Source organism: Leptodactylus fuscus, chromosome 1, assembly GCF_031893055.1.
Source record: "Leptodactylus fuscus isolate aLepFus1 chromosome 1, aLepFus1.hap2, whole genome shotgun sequence".
NCBI classification, from domain to species: domain Eukaryota; kingdom Metazoa; phylum Chordata; class Amphibia; order Anura; family Leptodactylidae; genus Leptodactylus; species Leptodactylus fuscus.
In genome coordinates, this window is record NC_134265.1 from 93,586,774 (window position 1) to 93,614,639 (window position 27,866).

Consider the following 27,866-nt stretch of genomic DNA (forward strand, 5'->3'; position numbering starts at 1 on the left):
ACCTGTGACGCCGGCCGGCCGCTGGCAAAGTCAGCGTCACAGGTGCTTCCATTCATTTCTATGGGAGCGTGCTGTTCGGATCGGCTGATCCGAACAGTGTTCGCTCATCTCTAAATGGGATCTGTTTTGAGCGCTCACATTCTGAAACGAGTATATGTGCCAGAATGCACGCCTGTAAACTCCATGTGAACTGGCTCGGAGTCTTATTTTTACACGTGTATTTTGTACAAAATACATGCTTGTTTACTCTATGTGAACGGGCCCCAACAAAACTTCAGCTTTGATAAGTCTTTTGCTGTTATCCACTTCTTGTCTTACTAGGGAGGGGCTTTAAAGCACAGGTGAGAGCTGGGCCTGATTAAAGGCCTAGAAAAGGTTGTCAGGGCCTCAGTCCTGGTCAATTCCTAGGAAGAGGAGCTGGGTTCTGTCTAAATCTTGTGAAGACTGGTGAGACTCCAGTGTGAACTTCTGCCATTGTTGTCTGCCCTGTATATTGACATGTGACTGAAGCAAGCCATCTGTACAGTTAGGATATTCCTCTGTTTAGTTAGTAGCTCAGATGAGCAGGAGTTTTTGTTACTGTTTTGCTTGAAAGTTAAGGCTTGTTTTTTTTTCTGCAAATTTTTGTAAAATAAACATACAGGGTAAAACCTGTTGGAACCTGAATTGTGTCTTTGTCTGGGTACGCTGCTACCACCACTGAGCCTATCCTCCCACTATATTTATTATATGTTTAGTGCTGAAATGTAAGCTGATAAAACTTACTAATATACTTTCATTATGATTGTTGCCTGAGTTTCCATATTGGATGATTAATTTAATGCATCTTTAGCCTAGTCTAAATTTTTGCCATTTATTAGCGACTTATCTTGTACCAAAATTTTAGACCAAATGACTGACGCAAGTTTGGGGTATGTATGGTTACATCAATATCCACAACTCCTTTCCGCATCACACTGGATGGAAAAAAAATGGCCTAAAATTGTGACATTGAGGCTCTGAGCCAAAATGTATTTCATCTTAAGCGAGTTCACTTTTTCTACCCTTCTTCGCATGCAGGTACAGTTTTGTGCATGAAATGAGAATGGCTTAAATGTGACAAGTTGTACCAAAACTTTGGTAAAGTCAGGCCAAAAGTAAGCAAACTAATAGGTGGTACGAAGTTAAACTAAATATACACCAGATTTATCATTCAGCATCAGCCACTGTGATAAACTGGTGCATTTTTAGATTGCATAGGTGAATGTTGTCTATTAGTAAATATTATCCTTCTGGCACCTAAAATATTCCTATTTTAGGCTGGACTTCAGATGCAGTCACCAAAATTCCCCTTTTGTATTTTCTTAGCTGGGGTTCTACATGTGATATACATTTCAAAGCAAACTCACATGTCCTATGCTTTATGTAATATGGGGAAGACCTCTCATTTCATATATATATATATATATATATATATATATATATATATATATATATATTTTTAATGCTATTGTAAAACTGCAGATGCATGGCATTGTATATAAATCACAATGATTTGGCATGGCAGTTTGGGTAAACCGCAATATCATGCATCCCTATAAAATCAGATTGGAGGTATATCATTGTATTTGAATGTGACTGTGCAATGATCAGCCACAATAGGTCGCCATGGAGCTTGGGACTTTAACCCTTTCCTGACGTTCCACCATAATAGTATGGCGGATGCCAGGTCTTTAAAGATGCTGTGCCCTTTATACAGTTATTGTCGCAGGCCAGTTCCTATCCCAGGCCTGTCATACAAATCTTAATGTAGTGAATCTGCTGTATACTGCAATACAGATGTAATACAGTCTATGGGACTGATGACTGCTGGTTCAAGGGGGCTAATAGTTCAAAGAAATAATTTTTTAAAAATTAAAGAAAAAGTTCAAATCACCGCTCTTTCACTGGAATACATATAAAACAAAAAAATGTATGTGAAACACACACATTAGGTATCCCTGTATCAGAAAACGCCCGGTCTACAAACCTATAAAAGATTTCACCTGTACTGTGAACGCTGTAGCAGGGAAAAAATTCTCCAAACTGCCATTTTATTTTTTTTTTCATGGTTTCACTCATCTGGCCCACAAAAAATGCCCTATACAGCAGTGTACATGGAAATATAATAAAGTTACAGGTGTCAGAACATGTCAACTTTAACCACTTCAGTACTGGGCCAATTTCTCTGGTTCAGGACCAGACACTTTTTTTTTTTTTTTTCATATGCGGTTTTGAGGGCTATAACATTTTTATCATTTGGGTTCTTCAAATAATTTTTGCTTTTTTTTTTTTTGACTCATAGGTCTTTTATCTTTGCTAGTTTTTATATCATATCTCTAGGAAAATATAAATGAGGGAATGTGTCTTTCACTTTTTTTTTTTTTAATTATATATAGCACAAAGTACTACTGAAGGGAAAAAAAAAAAAAAAAAGGCGAATCCCATGCCCACTTTGGCGAGGGCTCAGAGTGTCTCATCTCTCACGCCCAAACCATCTTTGCGGTAAAACCCACCGTACGGACACGCTGTGATTTCTAAAATCAGCGTGGCTTTGGAAATTGAAGCATGTCAACTATCTACAGAAACACTGTAAAACTAACAAAGTCCGCGGAGGAAAACACTGCGGGAAGAACCACAATGCGTTCCCACCGCGCTTTAATGCTGCAGGATGTCCTGTGGGGCCTTGGCCTAAAATGGCGTTTCCTCTCCATTACGGTAATTTTTATTTGTATTGTGTCTTGAGGGGTGGGCCTAGAATCTGTGATGTGAATATTATTTTACTTTAAGTTTAACTTTTCAATTTTTTTTTTTTTTTTACATTGTGTCCCCATAAGGTCATAATAAACCGCACAACACTTTTCCTATATTAATGTGACCTTAGCCCAGTGCTAGGATTCTGTAGGTGCCTGAGGTACGTATAGAACTATACAATACAGCCATCAAATGTAAATTTCAAGCCCAAGCTAAAACTTTCATTATCCATACACTTCTCCTTCTCTATGGAAACCTAAAACCGCATTGTAGGACAACTTACAATGTCCAGACATGACTAAAGCTGTAGCTTTTCCTCATGGTTCATACTATATTTCTCCTAAAATGATCTCCCCCTGTGCCAGGCATGAAGACCCGGGCGCATAAGTGTTGCATTGTAATTGTGGGTGTGCAAAGCTTCCCTTTCCCATCCCCCCGCTGCGAGTCCCGGCAAGCGAGAGAGTGCGCATGCGCGGTGTGCCTGTGCTCGGCCGTATGTGTATGTGAGTGTGTGAGAGAGCAAAGAAAGCTACAAGTAACCGGCGGCGAGTCTCCCTCCTCTCCCCCTCCCTCATAACCCGCTGCAGCCATGTCGGGACGTTCGGTCAGAGCCGAGACACGAAGCCGAGCTAAAGATGATATCAAACGGGTTATGGCCGCCATCGAAAAAGTACGGAAATGGTAAGAAAAAAGGACAACAAAGGAGAGAAATGGAGGGAGGTGGCGGCGGCGGGGACGGACGCGGCGTGACTGGAGAGCGGCGGTGTGAGGAGCCCCGAGCCTCCTGGAGCCCCCTCAGCCTTACAGGCGATAGAGACGCTCCGAGCTCCCGCCAAAGCCGGCAGCCATGTCAGCTCCGTGCAGCCGGCAGCAGAGAGCAGGCAGCGGCAGATCCCATTGTGGCCGTGGCCGCAGCCGCCTCCTCCCCCGATCACTGCGGAGCTCCCGGCTCTTATTTATATCCTTATCAGGGGCTCGGAGGGCGCTTTTAAATTTAGCGCTTTGGCCCCGAGGCTCGGAGCTCCCTCCTCCCCGTCCTGCTCTTGTTCTGGGGAAAGATGGGGCTGGAGGAGGAGGAAGTGCGGCGGCGGCGGCGGCGGCATGGCTCAGCTCACACGGTGGCCGCACCGCTCCTCTCATCCGTGTTTACACTCGGTCATCACACGTGCGCTATGGTGGCGGCGGCTGTGCGGATTGTCGCACGGGATGAGCGCAGATCGCACAGACTTGATCGCACAACCCTCCTTTGTCTTCCATCACACGGCGTCTGAGCCGGAATTAGACGAAGTCCTGCTGGAGCAGCCCGAGCGCCTCACAATAACTTTCAGCAATGGTGTTTTCCTTTGCTATTTATTGAGAAATAGACACCTCGGTCAGTCAGACAGGAGCCAATGGGAAGCTGCTGTCTTATTGTGGGATGACCTTAGGCTGCTTATTGGACAGGCGTTTAAATGGCCAAGAAGTTTCTATATTATAAGACACATCAGAAAAAAAACTTTGCAAGTCTTCAGTAGGTGATACCTTTTTTAATGGCTAACTCATAATGATGACAGAATATGACGTTTCGAAGCTTCCTCTGAGCTTCTTCTTCAGATATCCTCAATAAGCGAAATATATTTTATAACCACTGGCTAACACGGTACCAAAACAAACATTTTCCTTTTACCAAGACACATCAGGTCAGTGAAGTGGAAACTTGGTGCACAATGCCGGCCGGGGTCTGCACATCCACAATAATCCCCTCAGTCTACAAATGTAGTAAACCCCAACCGCACGCATAGAATAATATTACATAACATCCGCTACATCTGTATTATCATCCCCAGTTGGCCTGAATTCAGATCGGCCGACTACAATCCTCTTCTATGGTGCCGACAAATTGTGCTGCACCTAATAATAACTGTGGAAGTAAATATTCCAAATGAGCACCTATAAGATTACCGAAATGGAGGGACTTCTGAGGCTCTACTGACATCTGTACTGTGACTTCTGTTAAAGGATCATTAACTATACACAGCGGCAGGAGGCTAGAAAATAAATAAAAGTACTGATAGTTACCTGCATCCTCTCCTACGTTCCATCATCGGTCCAGCTGTCACTGTGTGTGTATACAGACCTATGTCACATCAATAGGACCACTGCAGTCAATCACCACGCTCAGCTGTTTACTGCTGACAGCCATGACTGCCTGCCCCGGTCATGTTAATGTGACGTTACCACCGCAGCCACCTTGTATACAAATAGCAGCGGCAGCCAGAAGGAATGGAGGTAAGTATGAATTAATTTTTAGTTTCTAGTCCTCTACTGCTGCCTTGCGTGTAATTCTATGATGGAAACCCCTTTAACAGAAGCCGTGACCACGCTGGGTCAACTGTATGACCCCCATTGACTTTTAATGGAGTCAATCTTGGTGTCTTTCATTTTGACAGGAAAGCGACATGAAGTCCAGCAGAGTTTGTCATGGAGACTCCAATGCAAAACTGAACAGAGCTTACAGCGTTTATGGGATAGCATTTCTAGTCACTAACTAAACTTCTGATAGTAGTGGTCACGTGATGACTGGATATTTCCACTATAGGATCCACAGAGTTACTGGTGCTGGAATAGGGGACATTATGTGTGGCCAGTGTAAGGGTATACTCAAATGGGTTATGTAATAAAGTTGCAGATGAGTCACATCTATGTCTATGGTGTTGTGTTGCAACCTGTGACTTTGTGTGACTGCAGTACAGCAACTGCAAAAAATCCAAAATTACCAAAGTGTAGGTTTGTTTCTTGGTGTTTTTTTTTTTCTCCATCTTATTGGTGACTTTTTTTTTTTTTTTTTGTCTTGATAGGTTACCAATGGATATGATCATGAGCTTTCTAAGGTCTGAGACTAGTAAGAAACCCAGCCGTGAGTTCTTTATTGCGGCTGGGTTATATTCTCATGTATGTAGTGTACTTGCCGGATACCAAGGATATCTTGGCTGGGTTTCTGACAAGTGCAAGATCATAGAAAGTTCCTACATTCGACTAGAAAGTCATTGAGACCCTAAACTAAGGTGGTTAGAGAAAATCTGTAAAGTTTTTTTTGTATATTTCCAATATGTTTAATTTTGTAGATAATTAATAGTTAATTTCAACTATGTTCATGAAAAAAAAACAAACCCTTAAGGCCGGGGCCACACGGGACGTAAACGCCGCAATTTGCCCGCTGCGGGAAAAATTGCTGCTTTTTACAATGCAAGCAAGGGGGACGGGTTTCATGCGAATCCCATGCCCACTTTGCGGAAGAATTTACAGCTCGGACATGCTGCGATTTGCAAAGCCGTTGCGGCTTTGCAAATCACAGCATGTCAATTATATCTACGGAAACGCCGGCGGCTTTACCATAGATGTAATGTTAAGAGAAAGTCCACAGAGGAAAACTCTGTGAACTTTCTCTTAAAAGCACTGCGGAAAGAACCGCAATGCGATCACGCAGCTGTTCTTTCCACAGTGCTTTAGTGCTGCGGATACGGCCCGTGGGGCCTTAGCCTAAGGCTGGGTTCACACCAGCACTTAAACTGCGTTTGGAATTTCCATCCCCGAATCCATTCAAAAAAATGCATGCAGCGCTTTTCTCTACGCATTTTTCACCCTTTTTGGGTGGAAACACTGTGGACGCTATTATAGTATAGTATGTGCTGACCACTGTATCCAATAATTGTGCTGGAAATGTATTTACAAAAACACTTGGTTTTCATTTCTGTCTCCCCCATAGAAGTCTATAGGGAAAGTTCAGTGTCTGAGGGTAAAATGAAGATGATGAATTTTTCCTCTATTTTTGCAATGTGAGGATGGGACTAATTTTTTTTAATTTTTTTTTTTACTGAGACTGTAAAAGCAGGGTCTTTTGTTTTCTTTTTCTGTAGTTGCCAATAATAATTTTATTTATATTATTATAGGCTATTACAGAAAAACCCCGCTGTTTTCATACTGCATTGCCAGAAAGTGTGGTCTCCTCTGAAAGGAATCTTCCAGGCAAATGATAACCTATGTTTAATATAGGTCATCCTTATCAGATTGGTGGTGGTCCGACGCTGAGAATCCAACCGATCAGTTGTTTTCACCATCCGCTATCTACAGAGAGAACAGTTAACCGATAGTTCTAGTTTTTGTGGATTGGCTGAGTAAAGGAGAACTGATGGAAGAATACGATGGAAAACATTGAGTCATTTCTGTTCCACTTCTGGATCAGTAGATTGTATGAATCTTTACCTCTCTTAACCTTCAAGGACGTACCTGTATTCCTTGCAGTGTTAAGCTGTGGTCCCACATTGCAGTTTTTTTTGTTGCAGATTTTGCTGCAGTTTTTTTTTTTTAAGCCAAAGCCAAGAATGGCTACAAAAGAAATAGGAAATATATAAGAAGTCCTTATACCCCTGCCTTCTGCTCATTCCACTCCTGGCTTTGGCTCAAAGAGACTGCAGCAAAATCTGCAACAACAAAAAATGCTGTGTTTTTGCAATGTTGAGCCTCAGCCTTAAGCACTTGCACGAAATTGCTATGTACTCTGTACACAGCTATGGTAGCCACCATAATGCAGCTCTTATTTTGGTCCATTGGTCAAGTGACCATTGGAAGCTACATTAGGACCCAGATCAGCTTTCCAGTGCAGCTCAGGAGAGGCTGCTTTTCTCCTGTAACTTTTGTTAAGGTATCAGGGGAAAGGGGAAAAAAACAACAAGTTGTGTAAAAATACCCTCCCAAGGTGTGTAATGACCTTATTCTGTGGGGAACAATGTATAAAAAAAAAATAAGTAAAAACATGTCAGCGCTACCACACCCACCAAGTTCTAGCCCTGCCACTGGCAACCCTACATGTCGCCCATTTACAAATTACTGTAAGCAATGTTTTCATTTTCTCAAATATTAAAATAAAGAAAAAACAAACAAACTGTATTGACTGATTTATAATGGGGCAAATCGCCAATTAATTGCCATTTTGCCCCAGGCTACAACCCGTTTCACCCTAAATAATCTTTCATTAATTGTAATTAATGTAAAATGCCCAATTAAAGAGGACCTTTCACCACTTTTGGGCACATGCAGTGTTATATACTGCTGGAAAGCTGACAGTGCGCTGAATTCAGCGCACTGTCGGCTTTCCCGATCTGTGCCCGCTGTAAAGAGCTTACGGTGCCGGTACCGTAGTGCTCTATGGTCAGAAGGGCGTTTCTGACCATTAGCCAGAGACGTCCTTCTGCCTCGCGGCACCTATCATGCTGTGCTGTGGAGCGGGGAGGAACGCCCCCCTCCCCCTCCTGATAATACTCGTCTATGGACGAGCGCTGTGAGCAGAGGGAGGGGGGAGTTCCTCCCCGCTCCACAGTACAGCGCGATTGGCGCCGCGAGGCAGAAGGACGTCTCTGGCTAATGGTCAGAAACGCCCTTCTGACCATAGAGCACTACGGTACCGGCACCGTAAGCTCTTTACACCGGGCACAGATCGGGAAAGCCGACAGTGCGCTGAATTCAGCGCACTGTCAGCTTTCCAGCAGTATATAAAACTGCATGGGCCCAAAAGTGGTGAAAGGTCCTCTTTAATTGAGATTTTTATTTTGTTATAATTGCCCATCTCTACTGTAAATATAACCTTACAACTTCTGTTGTACAGTTCTTCTACATGTGTATGGGTCCTTATTTTACCCCTGTGACTTCACTGCTGGTACCAGGGGAATAGCTCCACATTATGTCCATAAGATGGCCACAGTAGAGTGGCAGCCCCAAGTTTTGCTATTTGTTACCGCCTCAGATTGCACCTGTTCTGTTTTCAAGCTGCTTCTGGTTTTTAATACAAATTCGCTTATGCAAAACACTGACCAAAACAATGTTTGAATAAGGCTTAAAAGGATGTTCGACTACTGGACAATCTGGGTGTGGGTGTGGCAGAGCTTATTGTGGAGAGGGTGGGGCCATAATAGTGTAAAGGAGTTTTATTAAGCTTAATGGAGATGGTGCAGCTCCACAGCATGAATTATACCAGTGAGATAGGGGAGGGGTACAATGGTGTGGTTCTCACCTCCTATGTGCAACTTTCCGAGATTCCCAAAAGGCAAAACTAGCTAGCTGTGTCATAATTTAGAAATAGGTAGATTTTGCTTCTGCAATACTCTATATTACAGCACTGGTATGTTACCCAGCTTTCTTAGGACCCTGAAAGATGCATCTATCATATTAAGGAACAGCTAAGAGCATGGAGGACAGTTATAGTTAGTACTCAGAAGACCCTGTTACAACAGTGCCTTGTATGTTACCCAGCTTTCCCAGGACCATGAAAGGCAAGTAAGGCATAATTTTAGAGCAATAAGGGAGATTTCTTTTATGTTATTATCCTTAGTATTTGTCTGTCCCTAATACTGCATTATCAATTATGCAGACAAGCTTTCCCAGGACCTTGAAAAGCTCATCTGACATATGGCACAATTATGTGTCAAAAAGTATACTATAAAAGTAACTATAGTATTTAGTATTCCCTATCACAGCTACACAAGTTATGCTACCCAGCTTTCCTAGAACGTGGGTGCTGACATAGGAAAGAAATATACTCTTATCTAAAGTATTTTTTATGCTTTTCAGTTATAAAAAGCAGTAAGAAAGATCTGGAGATAATGCTTTTCTATTGGGAATTATTTTTTCTTTTTAGATTCTGGGTTTAGTGGTTCTTTAAATCAGTTCCAGCCTGCCCGTTGACTTCATATGTCCATGTGGTCCACTCTTAACCCTTCAAGGACATACTTGTATGTCCTTGAATTGTTAAGCAGCTGTATGAAATTGTACAGTTGCAGAACTAAGGGGCTGGCTGTAACTACAGCCTGAGCTGCAATAGAGAAGACAGGGACTGTTTATTACCATCCCTGCCTTTCCTATAGCTGTGTATACACCATGATGTGGCTCACCTTTGACCCAGCAGTCACGAGATATACTCTGGTCAGGAACTGTAGGAGCTTCTGGGTCTTAGAGGACCCAGGTCAACTCTCCAGTTCTTCTTAGGCGGCTGAAGTCTATTATGACTTTATGGGTGTCAATGTAAAAAATAAAAATAAAAAAGTAAAATAGTAATTAAAAAAAATAAAATAAAAGCATGTAAATGCCTTGCCCATATGACAGATTCTAGCCCCTGTAACACGCCGCGTTTTACCTGTGGTGGAAATGGCATGGCAAAAAACAGCATTTTACAGTACCTGCAAAAAAATATCTGTGACAGAAACCATGTGATTTCAAAAACCATTGTGTTTTTGAAAACTGCTGCATGCATACCTATGGCAAAAGTGCTGCATGCATACATACGGAAATTGTGGCATTTTCCATATAGGTATAATAGGGACGAAAAAATCCGCAGAGGAAAACTATGCGGTCTTTGTGATAAGCCTTACGGAAAAAAAAAACAGCAATGTGATTCCACTGTGGCGTTTTCAGCAGTGCTTTTTGTGAATGATATAACAAAAAAGAAAAATCTAAAATAAAACCTTTAAAAAAATTGTCTTTGTGTGTAAATGGAGACTTCTGCTAACTAAGCCTGGATTGTGTTTGGTGGGGGTCGTTACGTTGAGTAACAAGAGATGTCATAATATAAGAAGCCTTACATTTGTTACTTTCCATTGTATTTTTCAGGGAAAAGAAATGGGTAACTGTTGGAGATACCTCTCTTAGGATTTACAAGTGGGTTCCAGTTGCTGAGCCCAAAGGGGATGATGTAAGTTTTTATGAGTTTGTTCATGGGTTTAGAAATTCCACATTAAGAACCTTAAAATTTTAGGTATGTTACCTTTCATAAATGTTCTCTGGTTATTATTTAGCGTCCCCTCTGCAAGATTGAATGGGTAATACTCCAGAACACCCCCCCCCCCTTCTTTAAGCTTTAGCTAGAATTATGCTCTTACTCTCTCCAATAAGCAATTTTGTACCGCACTCGAGCATACTGGTTGAAATATCAGTTCAGCTGAAAATATTCAGAAAATGGGGTCGCTATTTCCCCATAGTGTTCTTGTAACAATGCCAAATCAGTTTGACTATAGTGACTAAAGTATCTACAATGCATTAACTGTATATAAAGGAATTTTTAATGTATTAAAAAAAATAATTTCTGACAATTTTTTATCAATTGGGCAATTTAGATGCTTTAAATGTCTGTATTCCTTTTTGCTACTTCAATGATGTTCAGAGATTACCAAGATTCTGACCAAAAATACCTACCGCCTGACAGAAATACTGTATTTACTTGAAGACTTAAGTAGCTCGTTTCCTTATAGGGGCTAAATCACATTTTATGCAAGTCCATTCCACTGGAAATTTGCATCCAGTCATTTTATTTCTGTACATTTCTTTCCCTTCAGATTGAGTTGAAAGTGACAGATGAGAATTCGGGACTTCTGAGGCGACCAAAACCCTGTGGAAAAGTCAGATACTGTCTTTTCTACTATTTGATGTTGCAGGGAGTGGGTTTATAACTAACAAATAAGCATGACAATTTGTATACTACTCTAACACTAACTCTGTTGGTTTTTCTATGTTTATAATGATGAAAGCTCAAGTGCTAGTGACAAGAAGAAACCAGCGAGGTGTTTACCCAACAGTGGCCGTGGTCTAGTGAGGACCTAGAAATTAAATCCTAGATCTTTTATACTTAGTCCTTCAATATATATATCGGTAATAAGGCTCTCAGTATTGGTCCTATATACATCTGTGTTATGCAGATACATGGAGAATGTAAATATCTAGACTGTGGCCGTATTGTCATCACTCTTCACTCTGTTGAAAGGAAATAATTCCTTTGTAGTCATTGGTATTTCAGCTTTCATCACTGTTCTACATGGATGTATTCAATGGAAGGGGTCTCAGGCTCTGATAAAAAAAAAAAAAAAATGCCCCATAGGCAGCATCTGTCTTCAATGCTGAACATGGGGCATCTTTTTATTAAAGTGCGGAGTCCCTTTAATTTTGAGATGTGATAACTACAGGTTGTGAGGTAGGAGTAATAATAATACATTTTATTCATACCTCCAACATATTCCGCAGCGCTGTACAATTTGTAGGGTTCAAGTACAGACAAAAAGATATATTACAGAAATAGTCACTTCACACAATGGGACTGAGGGCCCTGCTCGCAAGAGCTTACAATCTATGAGGTAGAGGGGGTGACACAAGAGGTAGAAGGGGCAGCATTGCTTATGCAGAGGTCAGACACTTTTGTAATAGAGGTTACTGTCATTACATAAACCTAAAACTGTATGAGCCGTCACCATTCATGTCCTTTAATGTGTAGATGGTGCCTGGACACATAAAGTTAGTCTGATACAGCATCATTTCGTGTGGGATAAAGCGGGAACAGGAGTGAACAGAGGAGGGTTTTGTTTTAGGGATGCTAACTATGGTACAGAAGGGTTTACATTAGAAACTGTGATGTCTGTGTGAAAAGAGGTATGAGGGTATTGTCCATTCTTCTCTCATGCAACTACTTAGATATACTTTTAGGGTTAGAACCCCAGATCAGGCTGCAGAGACCGCATGCCAGTCAATATCAATCTGCAGACAAGAAAAGAGTATCCCTAAAGGTGGCTAAGATGTTTTCAATAGGAATAGTGAGGTAAGCCACTGTCAGATACCTCTGGCTACAGCTTATCTCCAGGGAAGACCAGATCATCGAGCATTGAAATTCAACATGGCTGATGGTTGGAATATTCAGAAAATTAGAGTGTGGAATGTTAAAAGACAAACTACACAGTTTCTTCACAATATCAGGAATAGTATTTTCTATAGGATGGTTACATTTCTTTTCATTTCCTGTTGAATTTTAGCTTACTCTTTCAGAAACATTGATGACTGTCATAAACATGGTTCATTTTGTTAAATATTGTGGTGTTTCTTTTTCTTTTGTGTTTCCCCTCTCCTTTCCATTCAGAAGACTAAGAATAAAAAGAAAGCAAAAGATGAGAAATGTGGTTCAGAACTGACAACCCCAGAAAATAGCTCTTCCCCAGGGATGATGGACATGCATGGTGGGTATAGAGCTATTCATGGATACAAATAATTAGGCTATGTTCATGTTAGCATTTTAGAGTTAATTTAATTTTATTCATATATTATATGATTATCTTCATTTAGCGTTTTTCTGCAAAATGAAGGGCAGGAGGATGAGAGCAAAGATAACCACAGTATGACTCATTTCATACAGCTTTTGCCCCAAATATCAGCAGATTTTTCTGTCTTGATTCTGCATCCCATTATTTTCCATTTGGAGGCAAAGATCACAGGAGGACACAAAACATAAGCGTCCTGCCCAGTCCTGGTGTGGATTCTGCAACTCCAGACTCCCTGCAGATTAGGCCCATTCATCTGAGCCTAACCAGCGGCATAACACCGGGGGCTGGAAGATTAAGAGGAATCCGAGGCGGATTTCAATCTCAGATTCTTCTTCTTTTTCAACTTGTGAACTGGGCCTAAGGTACAAGGAAGGGAAGTCTTAAGAATGGTGGTGCTATGAATTTGGATTTGTTTGATAACCGATCTCATTGGTTTATGTGATCCATCTGTGTTAAACGCATTGTGCCTTAGACTGCAATGTTCTTGCTATTAGGCTCTGTTCATGCAGAGTTGCTTAGCTGGGTGCACTACTTTTTCACGTATTGGAGATAATGATCTGTTTTCATTGACCTAGTTCACCTATTGTTGGCAGTGGGTCATTATGTAAAAACAGATCCACCATGGTATGTAAATCCAGCCAAGAAAAGCATGGCAGAGACTGTCCCCAGTCATGCGAAGTACAGTACATATACACCACTTGGCCGAGAATGCATGTGTATGGAGGAGTTGGAGGACTTCATACAACTGTTACATCTACATAATAACTAAGAGTTAAGAAGTGCAGGGACAAGAAGTTGGTTCTCAGATCTTACGTTTACTGTCCTCAGCTCAGTGCTAATTCTACTTTGATCTGTAGTTAAGAGTTTTGGCTGGATGCTAGGGATAGGCTGTCTGACAGGACAGATTCAAAGGCATGCATGCCTAGCAACCAGTCGGCCTCAACTAACTGAGCTGGATCATTGTGGTGAGAAGGGGAAAAGCAGCTTGTCAGCAGTCAGGCTATGTCATTCTGCACCTTGCCTCATGTGTTATTGAAAATAAAGTTCATGGAGATCCTTTATCCCGCTGAATAAAATCTATAACAATGTCATAACAATATAAATAATGTGATGACTTTCCACCTTTCAGATGATAATAGCAACCAGAGTTCAATAGCTGATGCATCCCCAGTAAAACAGGAGAACAGCAGCAATTGTAGCCCTGCACCTGACAACCTAAACACACAGGCAGACAGTACTGAGATGAAGTCTGAGGAAGCCCATTCCAATAACAGTGAACACCAGGATTCTGAAGGTATGTACCTGCCTATTGTTTGAGTGAAGATACCAAAGTTAGAACTACACACAAGAGGCTCATCCATTTTTCCCCATTAGTTCTATCCTACCATCCGAAGTGCTTTTTTTTTTTTACATTAGAAAATTATTACATTTTTCAAAGAGAAGGCAATACATCATCACCCAAAACTGTTGCCAGTATATCCGATCAGAAAAAAATAGGGGGGGAAATGGGTAGATTTAGGAATGGCTGGGAAGACAAAAGGAGGAGAGTCTAGGGAAAAAAAAAGAAGGTAAAAACTGTTGAGGAAGGGGTGTGGAGGAGTTCTTGACAAAGCAGGGCATGATAAATAACATGTACAACAATAAAATTAAAACCATATAACTGATATAAAGCATATAGGGGAAAAGGAGAGAGCATTAACCCTTTCCAGACATCCGCCGTACTAGTACGGCGCATGCCGGGTGTGTAACTATGGCGACCGCCCGGGAGCTGGGCGGCCGCCATAGCCGCTGGGTGTCTACTGCTTTACACAGTAGAGAATCGGCGCTAATGTCTCCGATCATTCCCCGGACCGATCGGAGGCATTAACTCTTCTGGCACCTCGGTCAAAGCTGACTGAGGCGCCATTTTCCCGGCGGCGTGTGGGCTACATAGTCTGCAATAGAAGTGCCGGTACTTTGTAATGCATTGCAATGAATTAGCATTGTAATGCATTGCTTTAGTGATTAGAGATGAGCGAGTACTGTTCGGATCAGCCGATCCGAACAGCACGCACGCATTGAAATGAATGTATGCACCTAGTACTTCCGCTTTGACGCCGGCCGGCCGCTTAACCCCCCGCGTGCCAGCTACGTCCATTCATTTCAATACGTGTGTTCTGTTCAGATTGGCTGATCCAAACAGTACTCGCTCATCTCTATTAGTGATCAGACCTTCCTGGGATTCAAGACCCCTAGGGCAGTGATGGCGAACCTTTTAGAGACCGAGTGCCCAAACTGCAACCCAAAACCCACAAAATTTTCGCGGAGTGCCAACACGACAATATAGACTTAATACTATGCGGATCCACAATTGCGGACAGTTACTGACCAAAAATTACAGTCATGTGGGGCTTTACAGAGCTTTCAATAATACAAACAACGTTGTACTGAAATGTAAAGGTCTCGGCATTTGGTACTTTGAACAATTAATTTTCACTATTTACATCGCACAGGATCTGTTTTATAGTTACCGTGTAATATTCTTACATCCTGTACTAATATCACGTCTGCTATAAAACAGATACTGTGTGATATAAATAGTGAGGGGACCCCAGACAGTATTATATGCTCTGCAGTGGGCCCACCACACAATATTATATTCTCCACAGTACCACAGTAGCCCCCCAGTGTTATATGCTCCGCAGTAGGTGTCCCCCCCCCCCACAGGATTATATGCTCCACAGTGGCATCCACACACAGTATTGTGTGCTTATAAATAGGCCCCCCCCCCCAGTATTATATGCTCTTTAGTACACCCCCCAGTATTATAAGCCACCCCAGTATTATAAGCCCCCCAGTATTATACACTCCCCCCAGTATTATAAGCCCCCTCAGTATTATACACTCCCCCCCAGTATTATACACTCCCCCCAGTATTATACACCCCACCCAGTATTATAAGCCCCCCAGTATTATACACTCCCCCCAGTATTATAAGCCCCCTCAGTATTATACACTCCCCCCCAGTATTATACACTCCCCCCAGTATTATACACCCCACCCAGTATTATAAGCCCCCTCAGTATTATACACTCCCCCCCAGTATCATACACCCCACCAAGTATTATAAGCGCTCCCCCCAACATCATATACACAGTGAGCCACTCTCATACTCACCCCTGAAGAGCCGCCGGCATCCACCTTCTTGTCACTGGCGGCGCTGATGACGTCATCGCGCCCGCGTCGGGGCAGAGGTCAAACTCTGCAGCCAGTGTAGGCCGCGGTCGCGCGATCCGCGGCCTACCCTGACAGCTTTCAGCTGTATGTGCATTTGCACATACAACTGAAGGCAGTGATCGCTCATCAACGGGGAATCCTGTACCGGATTCCCTGTTGGTGAGCGATCCGGGCGACCGCACGCGTGCCAGCATGGAGGGCTCTGCGTGCCCTCTCTGGCACGCGTGCCATAGGTTCGCCATCACTGCCCTAGGGGATCTAATAAATGCAAAAAAAAAAGAAAAAAAATGTAAAAAGTATTTAAAAATTAAAATCACACCCCTTTCCCTAGAACACATATAAAAGTAGTTAAATACTGTGAAACACATACATGTTAGGTATCCCCGTATCCGAAATCGCCCGCTCTACAAATCAATAAAAATATTTTTCATGTACGGTAAACGCTGTAGTGGGAAAAATAGTCAAAAGTGCCAAACCGCCGTTTTTTCACTGTTTTGATTCTGATAAAAATTTTAATAAAAAGTGATCAAAGCAAAAGCATTTCCCGAAAATGGTAGAACTAAAAAGTACACCCGACCCCGCAAAAAAAGACGCCCTATGCATCCCCGTACACGGACATATAAAAAAGAGTTTTGGCTGTCAGAATATGGCGACTTTTAGAAAAAAAATTTTTTAACACTGTTGTGGATTTTTTTTTAAGGGGTTAAAATGTATATAAAACCATATAAATTTGGTATCCCCGGAATCATAACGAAACACGGAATACAGGGGACATGTCATTTTGGCTGCAGAGTGAACGCCGTAAAACCGAAGCCCGTAAGAAAGTCGCAGAAATGCATTTTTTCTTCAAATCCTCCCCATTCTGAATTTTTTTTCCAGCTTCACAGTACATTATACAGAATAATTAATGGTGGCATCATGAAGAAAAAATTGTCCCGCAAAGATTAAGACCTCATATGGCTCTGGGAGCAGAGAAATAAAAAAAGTTATGGGGTTTAGAAGGAGGGGAGTCAAAAACGAAAATCAAAAAATGCCTCCCGCCGGAGGTTTGGTCATCGGCCTTTGATATGTGCCATAAATTTTCCATCTCCTGTAAGGCTCAGGAAATTAATTACAAGATTCTCTCTAGATGGTACAGGGTCCCGACTCTGCTCCATAACATCTATCCCTACACGTCTGATCGGTGTTGGAGGTGTCTCTCCGATCGTGGCACGATGGCCCATGTCTGGTGGGGTTGCCCCCTCCTTCGTCCTTTTTGGTCTGGGGTGCGGCAGGTTATGTCACAGGATGATCCGGCTCCTCTGCTTCTTTCCCTTTTCTCCCATAAGTTCAGGAAACCTATCCGCAGACTTCTGGGGTTTATGTTAGTAGCGGCGAGGTCTGTTATCCCGCGGTTATGGAAGTCCCAGACTCTCCCCACACTTCTTTCCTGGCTCAAGGAGCTCCTTCATCTCCGTACAATGGAGGAAATGCTGGCCCAGCTTCGTCCCGATGACAGGCTACACCACCAGACTTGGCTTTTGTGGAACATGTTCTATTACTCTTCGTATTTCCGCGCCCTCTTCCCCTCTGTACCACTGTGATGTCCATTTTGTTTTACCTTTTGATATCTTTACTTGCTTTTCTTTCTCTAGCTTCCTAACAGTTTCTAGCTATGTTTTCATGTTGCTGTTCACAGCTTCTATTATGTACTTCTTTTGAAGTTCTTATTGCTCTTTTACAATTGTTATGTTTCCTTGACTCAAATTGCTACGTTTTGACTCTGCTGCATCAGAGACTGCCATCCCCCGTTTTTCCTTCTCCGACCTCTTTTCTCCTTCTTTCATTCCCATTGTTTTCCCGAGGTTTCCCCGTCTTTCCCCCTTCCCCCCTCCTCCCCCTTTTTTTGTACAACTTATTGAAAAACCTTAATAAACTTTAATGTTAAAAAAAAAAAAATGCCATCGGCGGGAAGGGGTTAAGGCAGGGAAGAAGTCCCAGTAGAAGGAGTATGAAAGAGGTCTGAAAAGAAGGGAGAGTAATAGTAATAATAGGAGCTGAAGCAACGTGCCACACATCGGGTGGAAAGAATAATCACAATCTCTCTCTCCCAGTTACTGACATAGGCGGGTAGGGGAGAGTCTTCATCGGCCACAAGCAGGTTATAGATAATGGAGATCGGGTGTGGAGGCATTGTGGGACCCACACATAGGAGTTCAAACGGACAGAGGAGCCCTCCTTGGCGAAGAGTATATACCCATAGCACGGTATGAGTGACATATGCCAACTACTTGTTGAGCTGTAAAGAGAAGTTCTAGTACAGATCTGCCCGATCAATGGCGTCTAGGGGGCCACGGAAGGGCGATGAGGCAACGAGCTCAGCGAGTCCTCTAGGGCAACCTAAAGCTTGGTAACAGGAGAGTGAGGTCAGTCTAGAATACGTGCTGCAACAGCAGCCACACAGTAAAGCGAGCAGTCAGGGACTGCTGAGCGGTTTGGGTTTGTGAAGTATATTTTTACATGATTTGTCATTCTTCGGTTTTTGTTTTGCTTTCATGACCATATTTATGGGCTGTAGTCTGGTCGCTTGGTCACAAGACTTGTGGATTTAGATCACTACAGAATATTTGAACATAACAGACTTACTTTTAAAATTGTCATGCTACTCTGCAAGGACAGTATGAAGAGGGTGACAGGTTACCATCCACACAGAAGCGTTATTTCCACCACAGATTTTGTTGAAACTCTGCACCTAACCAGGGTGAAGATCTGTGATATAAATTGAAATGCGTAGCTCAGGTCAAAGTTTTTAAATCTCATCCATGGTTACTCTGTGTGGATATAACCTAAAGCCATATTCCAGACAAAATGATAGTGAAGTATGCTTGTTGCCTATTAAACTTTAAAGGTAGGGCAATGGTGATACTTCATCAAGTTGTGTTATTTCTTCCCATTTTAGTTACTTCAGGCCAAAATTCTCAGTCATCAGTTGAAAGCTCGCTAAATAATTCAGAGAAAACGGAAACACAAAGCTCAGCTGATAAAGAGATCGCTACAGAGACCTCCAAAAATTCTCAGGTAATGATGGCGATGAGTGTACTGATGCTTAGAGGCACTGATCAAAGCCTGCAAGGGATAAGGTTTTCAGGTTGTGCTCCAAATTTAGGCATTTGGGAAGCAATTAAGGAACGTTAAGTAAAGTAAGACTTTAATGTCACCTTGCACCTTTTCCCTACACAATCTGACAGAGCTCAATATATTTCATGGATGGAACATGGACACATTTCAATGTAATTATTTTGATGCCCATTTTTATGGACAATGAGTCCTTAAAATTAAAACGAGACCTGCGCGATTTTGATCACACGAAACCAATTAGTCTAGGTGTCCATTAAAAAACCCCCACAGTATGTGGCTTTAAACCAATTCCATCCACATGTAGGGGGGGGGGAAATCTGCAGCACTGTGTGACTTGCACCGAGGATTTCAAATCCGCAGCAAATCCTTGAATTTGATCACAGGCAGAACCTTCTCAATCCATTTGGCCACAGGAGTTTCTGCAGCGGAATGTCTACAGTGGACAGTCCACTGCAAACTCTTCCTGGGTGTCCCTGACAACTGCTAAAGACTTGTGGAAATCCTATACTACCTGTCCTATTTAAGCTACTTGCAGACAATCGCGAATATTTTGTGGTCAGCAATCTAGTAATTGGTCTCTAGTGTTTCTTCAGCATCCGTGAAGTATGTCCTCAAAGACTGAGTGCCTTCAGTGTGCGATCCTAAACCCCCCCTCCCCCCACACACACACACAGGTGACATCTAATGATATCCCTAGCTTGTCCACAAAAACAGATGGCACACCGATAACGCACTGAGTACATCAGTGTGCCATCCTAGGTTTTTAGTTCCCCGCAAGCTTTCATGGGCGAATCCATTCCACAAAACCTGAACAGAATAGGACATGTTCTGATGCGGTGCAGAATCACAGCTCGCACACTGATCAGTGAAAAACATGGTTGTGCGCATGTACTCATAGAAATGAATGGGTCAGTATGCTATCCGCAAAAAACAAGGATAGCACAGGGATCTCACCCACGGCTGTCTGCAGGGGGCCTAACACTTATCCTTTCTTTTTCTTCCCCTACAGGATTCTGATGATGGTGCACCTCCTTGCAAAAAGGTTAAAGGCGACAGTTCGCAACAGAACACTGAAGCTATGTAGACTATCCAACTCGGTTATTTTTATTTTATTTGGGGTCTGTTTACTGTAAGGTACATTGGTTATTGCAACAATAGGACAGCCTTACTTAAAACCATCTTTATCTCCTTGGTGAGAATAGGACTCTACTTTTTCAACCTACAAAGCAAAAATCCAACAATGCCTGGATGAGACGCCAGGACTTGAGAAAAGTGAAATCTTTCTGTGAGGAATCAGAGTACCAATGACAGTCTTATGAAGTGGTTGATGTGAACACTCAGGAGGGTCTACGCACTGTTTTCTGTAGTCATTTTTACATTTGTGTTGCTGCTGTATATATATTTTTTTCCATTTTGCTATTTAACATGTAAAATATTTAAAGATGGTACCTGTTCAGTTTTAAGCCACCATGTAAATTTACTTTCCAGTTTTGTTATTGTGCCTTTCTTGACCTATTTTGTTTTCTGTTAAACTATGCTCCATGCAAATGGACGAACCTATTTAGACAGACTAACAAAATTCTAAGCCATTTTCACATGTGGAGTGATCTATTCCTATTGTCTTTTAGAATGCCTTCAAATTTTTGAGACCATTCATTCCAGTATCTTCATATTTGACTAATTTCTTTTCTGTTGTAGCACATGTATTATCATAACCTTGTTAACATCTGTGTCCGCTTTCTGTGTTTTAGGCAGCTAAACTAACATCCAAGTTTGCTGTAGTCTAGAGTTTTATTGTTTTTTTTTAACAGTAATTAATTTGTGTTTTTAATGGTTTTTTATATATTTCCACGATCAAGCCTTTAGTCAGAGCAGTATTGGTATTTTATGTAACTAGCCACATTTTATTTTTTTTAAATAACTCTTATAAATATAGCATTTCTTTAAATTTAGGTCAATGAGATGGAAAAAGTGGATGCTAGGCACTACAGAAAAGCTAGTGTAGGTGAATAACGTTCATACAGCTGCTACATAAAGCAGTGCGTGTCCCGATGCCATTCCATGAGCAGTAGCACTACTCTACTTTTAGCTGACTGGAGAAAAGTGCAAATGTCTTAGTATAGACTTTCCTTTTGGTTAAGGTTTTTTGTTTTGTTTTTTATTTGAAGGAGAAAGTTCTCATCTTCATGGTGAATTGCACGTTGGACAAAGTGCAGTCATCCAGAAAGATTGGCAGAACTCTCATATCATTGTGTTGTGTATAAACAGTATACTGACAACCTATGAAAGATTAATTTATTGTGTGGTTTTACATTTTATGCAGTCACTTTTACTTTTTAGCCAATAAACCATTTAATGAAGAACATTTCCTGATTTTGACAATTCAGCTTTTGTAGTATTGTTTTTATTTTATTCTGTCACTCCACAGCTGCTGAGGAAGGTTTGTTTTATGCGTTATTCAGATTTATTTTCCTCGTTGTGTATTCCATAAGTGAAAATGGCTTCAAATGTTCTAAAAGCAGACACTTCCCATCACCACAGCTAAGGCTTGATATCTGCCAATTCTGTCTCACCTGGGCTTTTGCAGTAGGGAATTTACCTTATTGTTCAGGGTTGTAAGTTTCATTATGAAATCGTACCACATTCCCTAGAAAAGGATCATGCATATGGCGATTATGTGTGTTCCTATTCATTCATTGACCATTGAATGCTATCTGACACTGTGTTATCTTCCATGAAATGTAACTATTAGATGCTGGAAATGAGACTGCCTGACTGCTGGTCGGCCCAAGATTGTTTTATCCTGCATAAACTGAAACATTCTGGATACCTTTGTCTGTATGTGTGAGGTGTGGATACACAGTCCATCCCAGTCTATGATATTATATTGCCTCTTTTTTCTAATTCATTGACCAGAACTTGTTTGCTGCGGAAACCTGTGGAGCTGTTGAGTTATGGTTATCGTTAGTAATATACCTCAGTACTTTACAATAAAATGTACATTTTTTTTAATTACCATGAGTTGATTCACTGCATCACTAGTACTAGGTTGTTAGTGAGAGTATACACGTCGGTTTCACAGTGTACATTATTCACTATGCATGCTTACAGTCAGTCATTTTTACACATCAGCCAGCACAAGGGTGAATTGCGTTTCAGTGCTCCTCCTTTGTCGCTATAACAGGGCCACAATGTGGATTATAGCATTGTTTTTTGTAGAATTTTTTTTGGTCTACTTTAATGTGTACAATTTGGAAGGAAGCACTGAAATATTCACAATTGCTAATAATCTGTGCATGCAGTTTTCACTGATGTGTAAATCATCAAGTAAAACGTGTAAAATACCTATCAAGTGCAGTATGTTAGCATTTCTTATGAAATCCATGGTAAAATGGCTGATTCAAAGTAGTTTAATGCAACAATGCTAAAATACAACACTTAGGGTTACACTGCATAAGGTATTTATTGACCACCCACTGCCTTTTGCAGTGCAGTCCTAAGTGTTGTATTTTGGCATTGGTGCATTAAAGCTCCTGCAATTTCACAGGACCAGCTAGGATGCAAGTCTGTGACAGCTCGGGGCCCCTAAGGGATGATGGAAGTGGCTTATAACCACTTATGTTTTCTTATTTTCAGCCTACACAATGCTCCATAAATGCTATGTAAGGAATATATGTAGTGGCAATGCCTCAGAGTATGTATTTTCCCCCTGAACGTACTTAATAAATATATTCAAACATAAAAAAATCTATCCAATGCATACCTCCCCACACTAACCCAAACCGATGTCTTAGTATTATGGAACAAATGTATAAAAACTTGAATGAAAAAAAAAAATAAATTCCCAAGCAGTCGTCTTTCACCCAAGAACTCTTAAATTTAGTACATTTGGGAAGGTACAAGAAAAAAAAAAAAAAAAAAAGTGGAGATTTCTTCCAACAATTTTCTGCATTTTCTGACTCAAAGCAGTTTATACCAAAAATTGCCCTGAATGTCTTTACATGGTTTATCCCTAGTGAAATAAAACAATTCTGTAAACAAGGTCTTGGAACCAGCTTTACATGTCATAAAAAATGAATTTGGTAGCCTGATCAAAAGGCTAGGGCTAGTAAACCTCCTATTGTACAAAAATCACTACAGGTAGGGCCAAAACGCTGGCCATGAAACGGTTAAAGAACGTTAAACATATACTGCACAGATTACTTCAGAAAGGTGTAGCATTCTTACCTACGCTACGTCCTGGGTGACCCCAACAAGCTTACGGGAGCCATGTACTATAAAATTGTGAATCTCCAAATAACATAAGACGTTAACATGTCATAATATGGTGGGGGAAAAAGGTTTTTATTGCAAGATATTTTCTAAAGTTGTCACATGGCGTTGAATTCACATTACATCCAGTTACTGTGTATTATGGGGCAACCATATTTAGTACTGTGGAAGCCATAACTGAGAAAATAAGAAAGGCTGTGTATAATAAGTTAGCAGGCAGGCCTGCAAAAAACACACAACTTATTTTTTCCCATTTGATATAAAACTGAAGAAAAAGAATGACTGGATACCTCTTCTGTGTTGGGCTATGTGTGTATGTGTAAGGTTTGGTGCATACATTGGACTCTATAAAGCCATCAACTTCACGACCTTGGAGTAAACCTCATTTCTGTGAAAACCTCACCTACGGTTGATCTTTCTATATTTTTATTAACATAGAGCATCTCTTCTAACAGGTTCTAATGATCTGTCTGTACACAGGAAGTACCACATAAATGTCTGTGACCACTGACATCTGTAGATATCTCACAAATGCATCTTGTTCTGGACATTAACTGGTTAACATTCTGCTATTGTAACACTGTCTTTTCCCCTCTGTATTTATTTCATTGGTAGTTATGGGTTTGTACAATGTACAAGAATTTCTTTTCAATAAATTGATTACAGAAAACCTTTTTTGTCTTTTTCTATTATACTAGCTCAGTGTTTCTTAACCTTTTCATACCAAGTACCCCCAATGGATAGTTTGGTGCCTTGTCGCGTGACAGATTCTGCTTCTGATCTCAAATGGTAAAGAAAAACCGTTGTGCATAGCCCAATAAGTAAATGCTTTTGTTTATGAAGTTATCTGTGGCAGACACACCCTAACACTAGGGCCACGGGGGACTTTGGTCTGCGACTCCCATCATGTGACCAAAGATCAGAGTCGTTCTACAACTCGTTCATTCATGCAACCATTCAACTGTTTGGCGATGGTCACTGCACCCTCTGGGTCACAATGTAATTCCATCCACTTACATGAGTGAAGGAGTCGCAGCGTGACACGGTAATCTCTGGTCATGTGACTGGAGACGCAGCGAAAGGATCTTTTAGTTTCCCAAACCAACTTCTCACTCATCATGTAGATCACAGCTATTTGCCTATTTAGCACAGACTATCCACTGCTGTAAAGTAGTCCTGTCCCTTTAACTCTGACCTGCCATCTTCTGATGCCGGACTCTTTGGGAGCCTCAGTATGTGAAAATGGTGGGAGTAAGAGTAGCAATAAACCCTTCTCCCCCCTTCAGGAGCCTCAGAATCTGAGCACTAAATCTGCGACTTCCAAATTCCCAGCCATGGTGCATACTGCCTGACCCTTCATTCACATCTGCGTTCGGCATTCCATTCAGGGAGTCCGCATGGAGACCTCGCTGAATGCAATTGCAAGCGCTGTGCAGTAAAAGCACACGGACCCCATAGATTATAATGGGGTCCGTGTGCTTGCCACGCACTATCCACATGAATCATGCAGACAGGAAAGTAGATTGCGAACTACTTTCCTGTCTGCATGATCCCTGCAGAAATCTGGCAGCAAACACACGGACGCCATTATAGTCTATGGGGTCCGTGTGCTTTCACTGGCACACCGCTTGCAGTTGCGTTCGGTAGTCCATTCGGGGGCAGGTGGGTCCTCACGCGGACTCTCCCGGACAGAATACAAACGCAGATGTGAACAAGGCCTGAGACTGTATGGCATATTCCCTGGGGTACACGTACTACAGGTTAAGAACCACTGTATTAAAACACCAGCCTTGCCTAGGACACTTCTTGGAAAATATTTCTCAAGTAATTCTGATTCTCCACTTATTACCCTGGAAATCCAATGGTATAAAATCGGGGTCTGTTCTCAAGCAATGAGAGATGAAGTCCACCTGATCAGAAAGCTTTCCTTCCAGAAGGGAGCGATTCCTTGGGAATTGTATCTAGATTTGTCTTTTATTGTTTCAGTGGTGGATCTTGCTGTGTGTTTCATCTTTTATCACACGCAGTTCATTTCTGATGAGAGTTAGCAGTCTGTAGTATGTAGTGTGCATGACCAGCTTCAGTCCTGCCTCTATACCTGTGGTAGTGGCTGTATTGCAGCTTCATACCATTTAAGTAAATGACGCAAAGCTGTAATATCCTGCACTGCCACGACTACAGTATGCTGCAGCCATCTCCCAAGTGCTTAGCCCTTTCACATAACTGATGTGACCATGCTGAGAGTCTACCTCCCACTGAAGCGATATTAATGGGCTGTCCTAAGGATAGACGAACAATATTCTGATTCTTGAAAACCACTTTAGGCTAAGGCATGTTGCGGAAACTCAGCTTGTTTTTTTCGCGTTTTTTTGAGCCAAAATCAAGAGTGGCTACAAATGGAATGGAAAATATATAGAAAGCTCTTATGCTTCTAACTTCTGCTCAATCCACTCCTGGCTTTGGCAAAAAAAAAAAATGCAACAAAAAAAGCCGCGTTTCCGCAACGTGAGGCTTTAGCCTTAAGGCTGGGACCCCACATAATGTAAGTGCTGTGATTGCAGTACCTGCAAAGTGGATGGGATTCTGAGTAATACCAGTGGAAAAGCAGGATGTCAATTATAACTATAGAAACGCTGGAGGTTTCTGTATGCTGCAGAAAGTCTGCAGAGGACTGTGGACTTTCTGTGAAAAGTAATGCGTATAAAGCCACAATGCTTTTCTGCAGCACTCTTTGGCTGCGGCATGCTACGAGGGGCCTTAGTCTAAAGGGAATCTGTTACACTTAACACTGGCATATGAGGTAGCGTAGAAGATGGGTACACTAGATTGATGCCACAAAATACTATAACTTGTAGATTTTATTAAGGGTTTTTGTATAACAGAGAGGGGGATAAACAAAAAAAAAAAAGTAATCAACAACAGTCGAGACTCGCAGGCCTCAGCAAATGGAGAGGAATCAAGGCAGCATCCCCGATTCGCAAAATACAGTATGATACAAACTTTGCTACAGTCAAAATGATGAAAATCGAAAATGGTAGGCCATGGGAAATGGCTGGCAAATGGGAAAAAAAACAAGACAGGAGAACATGAAAACAAAAAAAGGACATAGACAAACACAGGGGAAGTTAAAGACAAAGACAAGACAATAAACAAATAAAAATGGGCAGAACAAAGAAGGAGGGGGGGGGGGGGAAACCAGTGAGGAAGGATAGGGCATGATCAAAGACCAGGAAAGAGTGTGTGTGGGGGGGGGAGGGGGGGGGGAGTTAAGGCACCCTCAGACCCCACTCACGAAAAGGAAGAGGAAAATTCAGAGGAATCTTGAAACAAAACCCACGGACACCAGAGGCGTTCAAACCTGGAGGGATCTGAGGAATCCTCCGCAATCAGGGCCTCCATTTTACGGATAAGGAGAAGCTCCTGCAGAAATTCAAATAAAGAAGGCGGAGCGGTGCTGCGCCAGTGCCTAGGAATGACAGGCCTGGCGGCCATGAAAAAGTGCCCCAATAGGTCCTTTTTAATATCGGAGAGCTTACCAGGGAGAACAGCACAGCCAACTGGGGAGAGGCAACAACCGGTCAGTCACACACCCTGGAATACAGGAAGAGAACCGCGTCGCAGAAAGGCCGAAGGGCGTTGCACTCCCACCAAATGTGGCGCATAGTACCCTTTTCAGTACTACAGCGCCAACACCGGTCAGAAACAGAAGGGAAAATCCTATGAAGGAGGTCAGGACACCTGTACCAACAAGTTAGAATTTTAAAGCTCCTTTCCTGCGCACTGCAAGGCAAGGCCAGTTTATGTGACAGCAAAAAGGACTTATCCCAATCAGCAGGCAACAGACCCAGGGGAAGGTCAGAGTTCAAAAGGCCACGTAAGGGGGGAGCCCAGGCGTGGTGTCACCGAGAAGGAAGTCATATAGGACGGAGAGCGCTTGCGGAGGAGGATTAGAACCCACGACGGCCGATTCAAGGGCAGACAAGGGAGGTGAGAGGAGGGGCGGAAGGGGGAATTTCCGCAGAAATGACAGGAGTTGACTATACTCCAGCCAGGATACATGGAAGTCTGGATGAGACACAGTTGCGCTAAAGGAGGGAGAGGAGGGTCTCCAGCCACCTGTTGGAGACGAACATCATCGCCTCTACGCCAGCAGAGGAATCTGTCAACCGAGAAACCTGCGGGGAACACAGGGTTATCAAAGAGAGGGGTCAAATGGCCGGGGACATGAGCCAATCTCCCAGAAGAACACACCAGATCCCAAACTTTAAGAAAATGTTGAGAAAGGAGAGAATGACCAGAGGACCTCGGACGGAAATGCGGCGGGAGCCAGGGTCGGGAGGGAAGCGAGGGGGAGAGTAGGTCGGCCTCAATGGAGACCCACTG

General features: G+C 42.2%; 1 protein-coding gene across 4 annotated transcripts; it reads left to right on the top strand.

The window, feature by feature from the left end:
• Window positions 1-3,222: 3,222 nt before the first annotated feature.
• Window positions 3,223-22,544, top strand: BCL7A (BAF chromatin remodeling complex subunit BCL7A). Of its 4 annotated transcripts, none has more exons than XM_075273885.1 (7): window positions 3,223-3,453; window positions 10,411-10,492; window positions 11,133-11,195; window positions 12,698-12,794; window positions 14,008-14,172; window positions 19,033-19,151; window positions 20,221-22,544. In XM_075273885.1, the coding sequence occupies exons 1-7, from the start codon at window positions 3,362-3,364 to the stop codon at window positions 20,293-20,295; spliced, it is 693 nt and encodes a 230-aa protein (XP_075129986.1). In that variant the 5' UTR covers window positions 3,223-3,361; the 3' UTR covers window positions 20,296-22,544. The 4 variants fall into 4 exon arrangements, with proteins under 4 accessions (XP_075129986.1, XP_075129996.1, XP_075130006.1 ...); XM_075273895.1 differs by having other exon boundaries at window positions 12,701-12,794; XM_075273905.1 differs by lacking the exon at window positions 11,133-11,195.
• The last annotated feature ends 5,322 nt before the right edge of the window (window positions 22,545-27,866 follow it).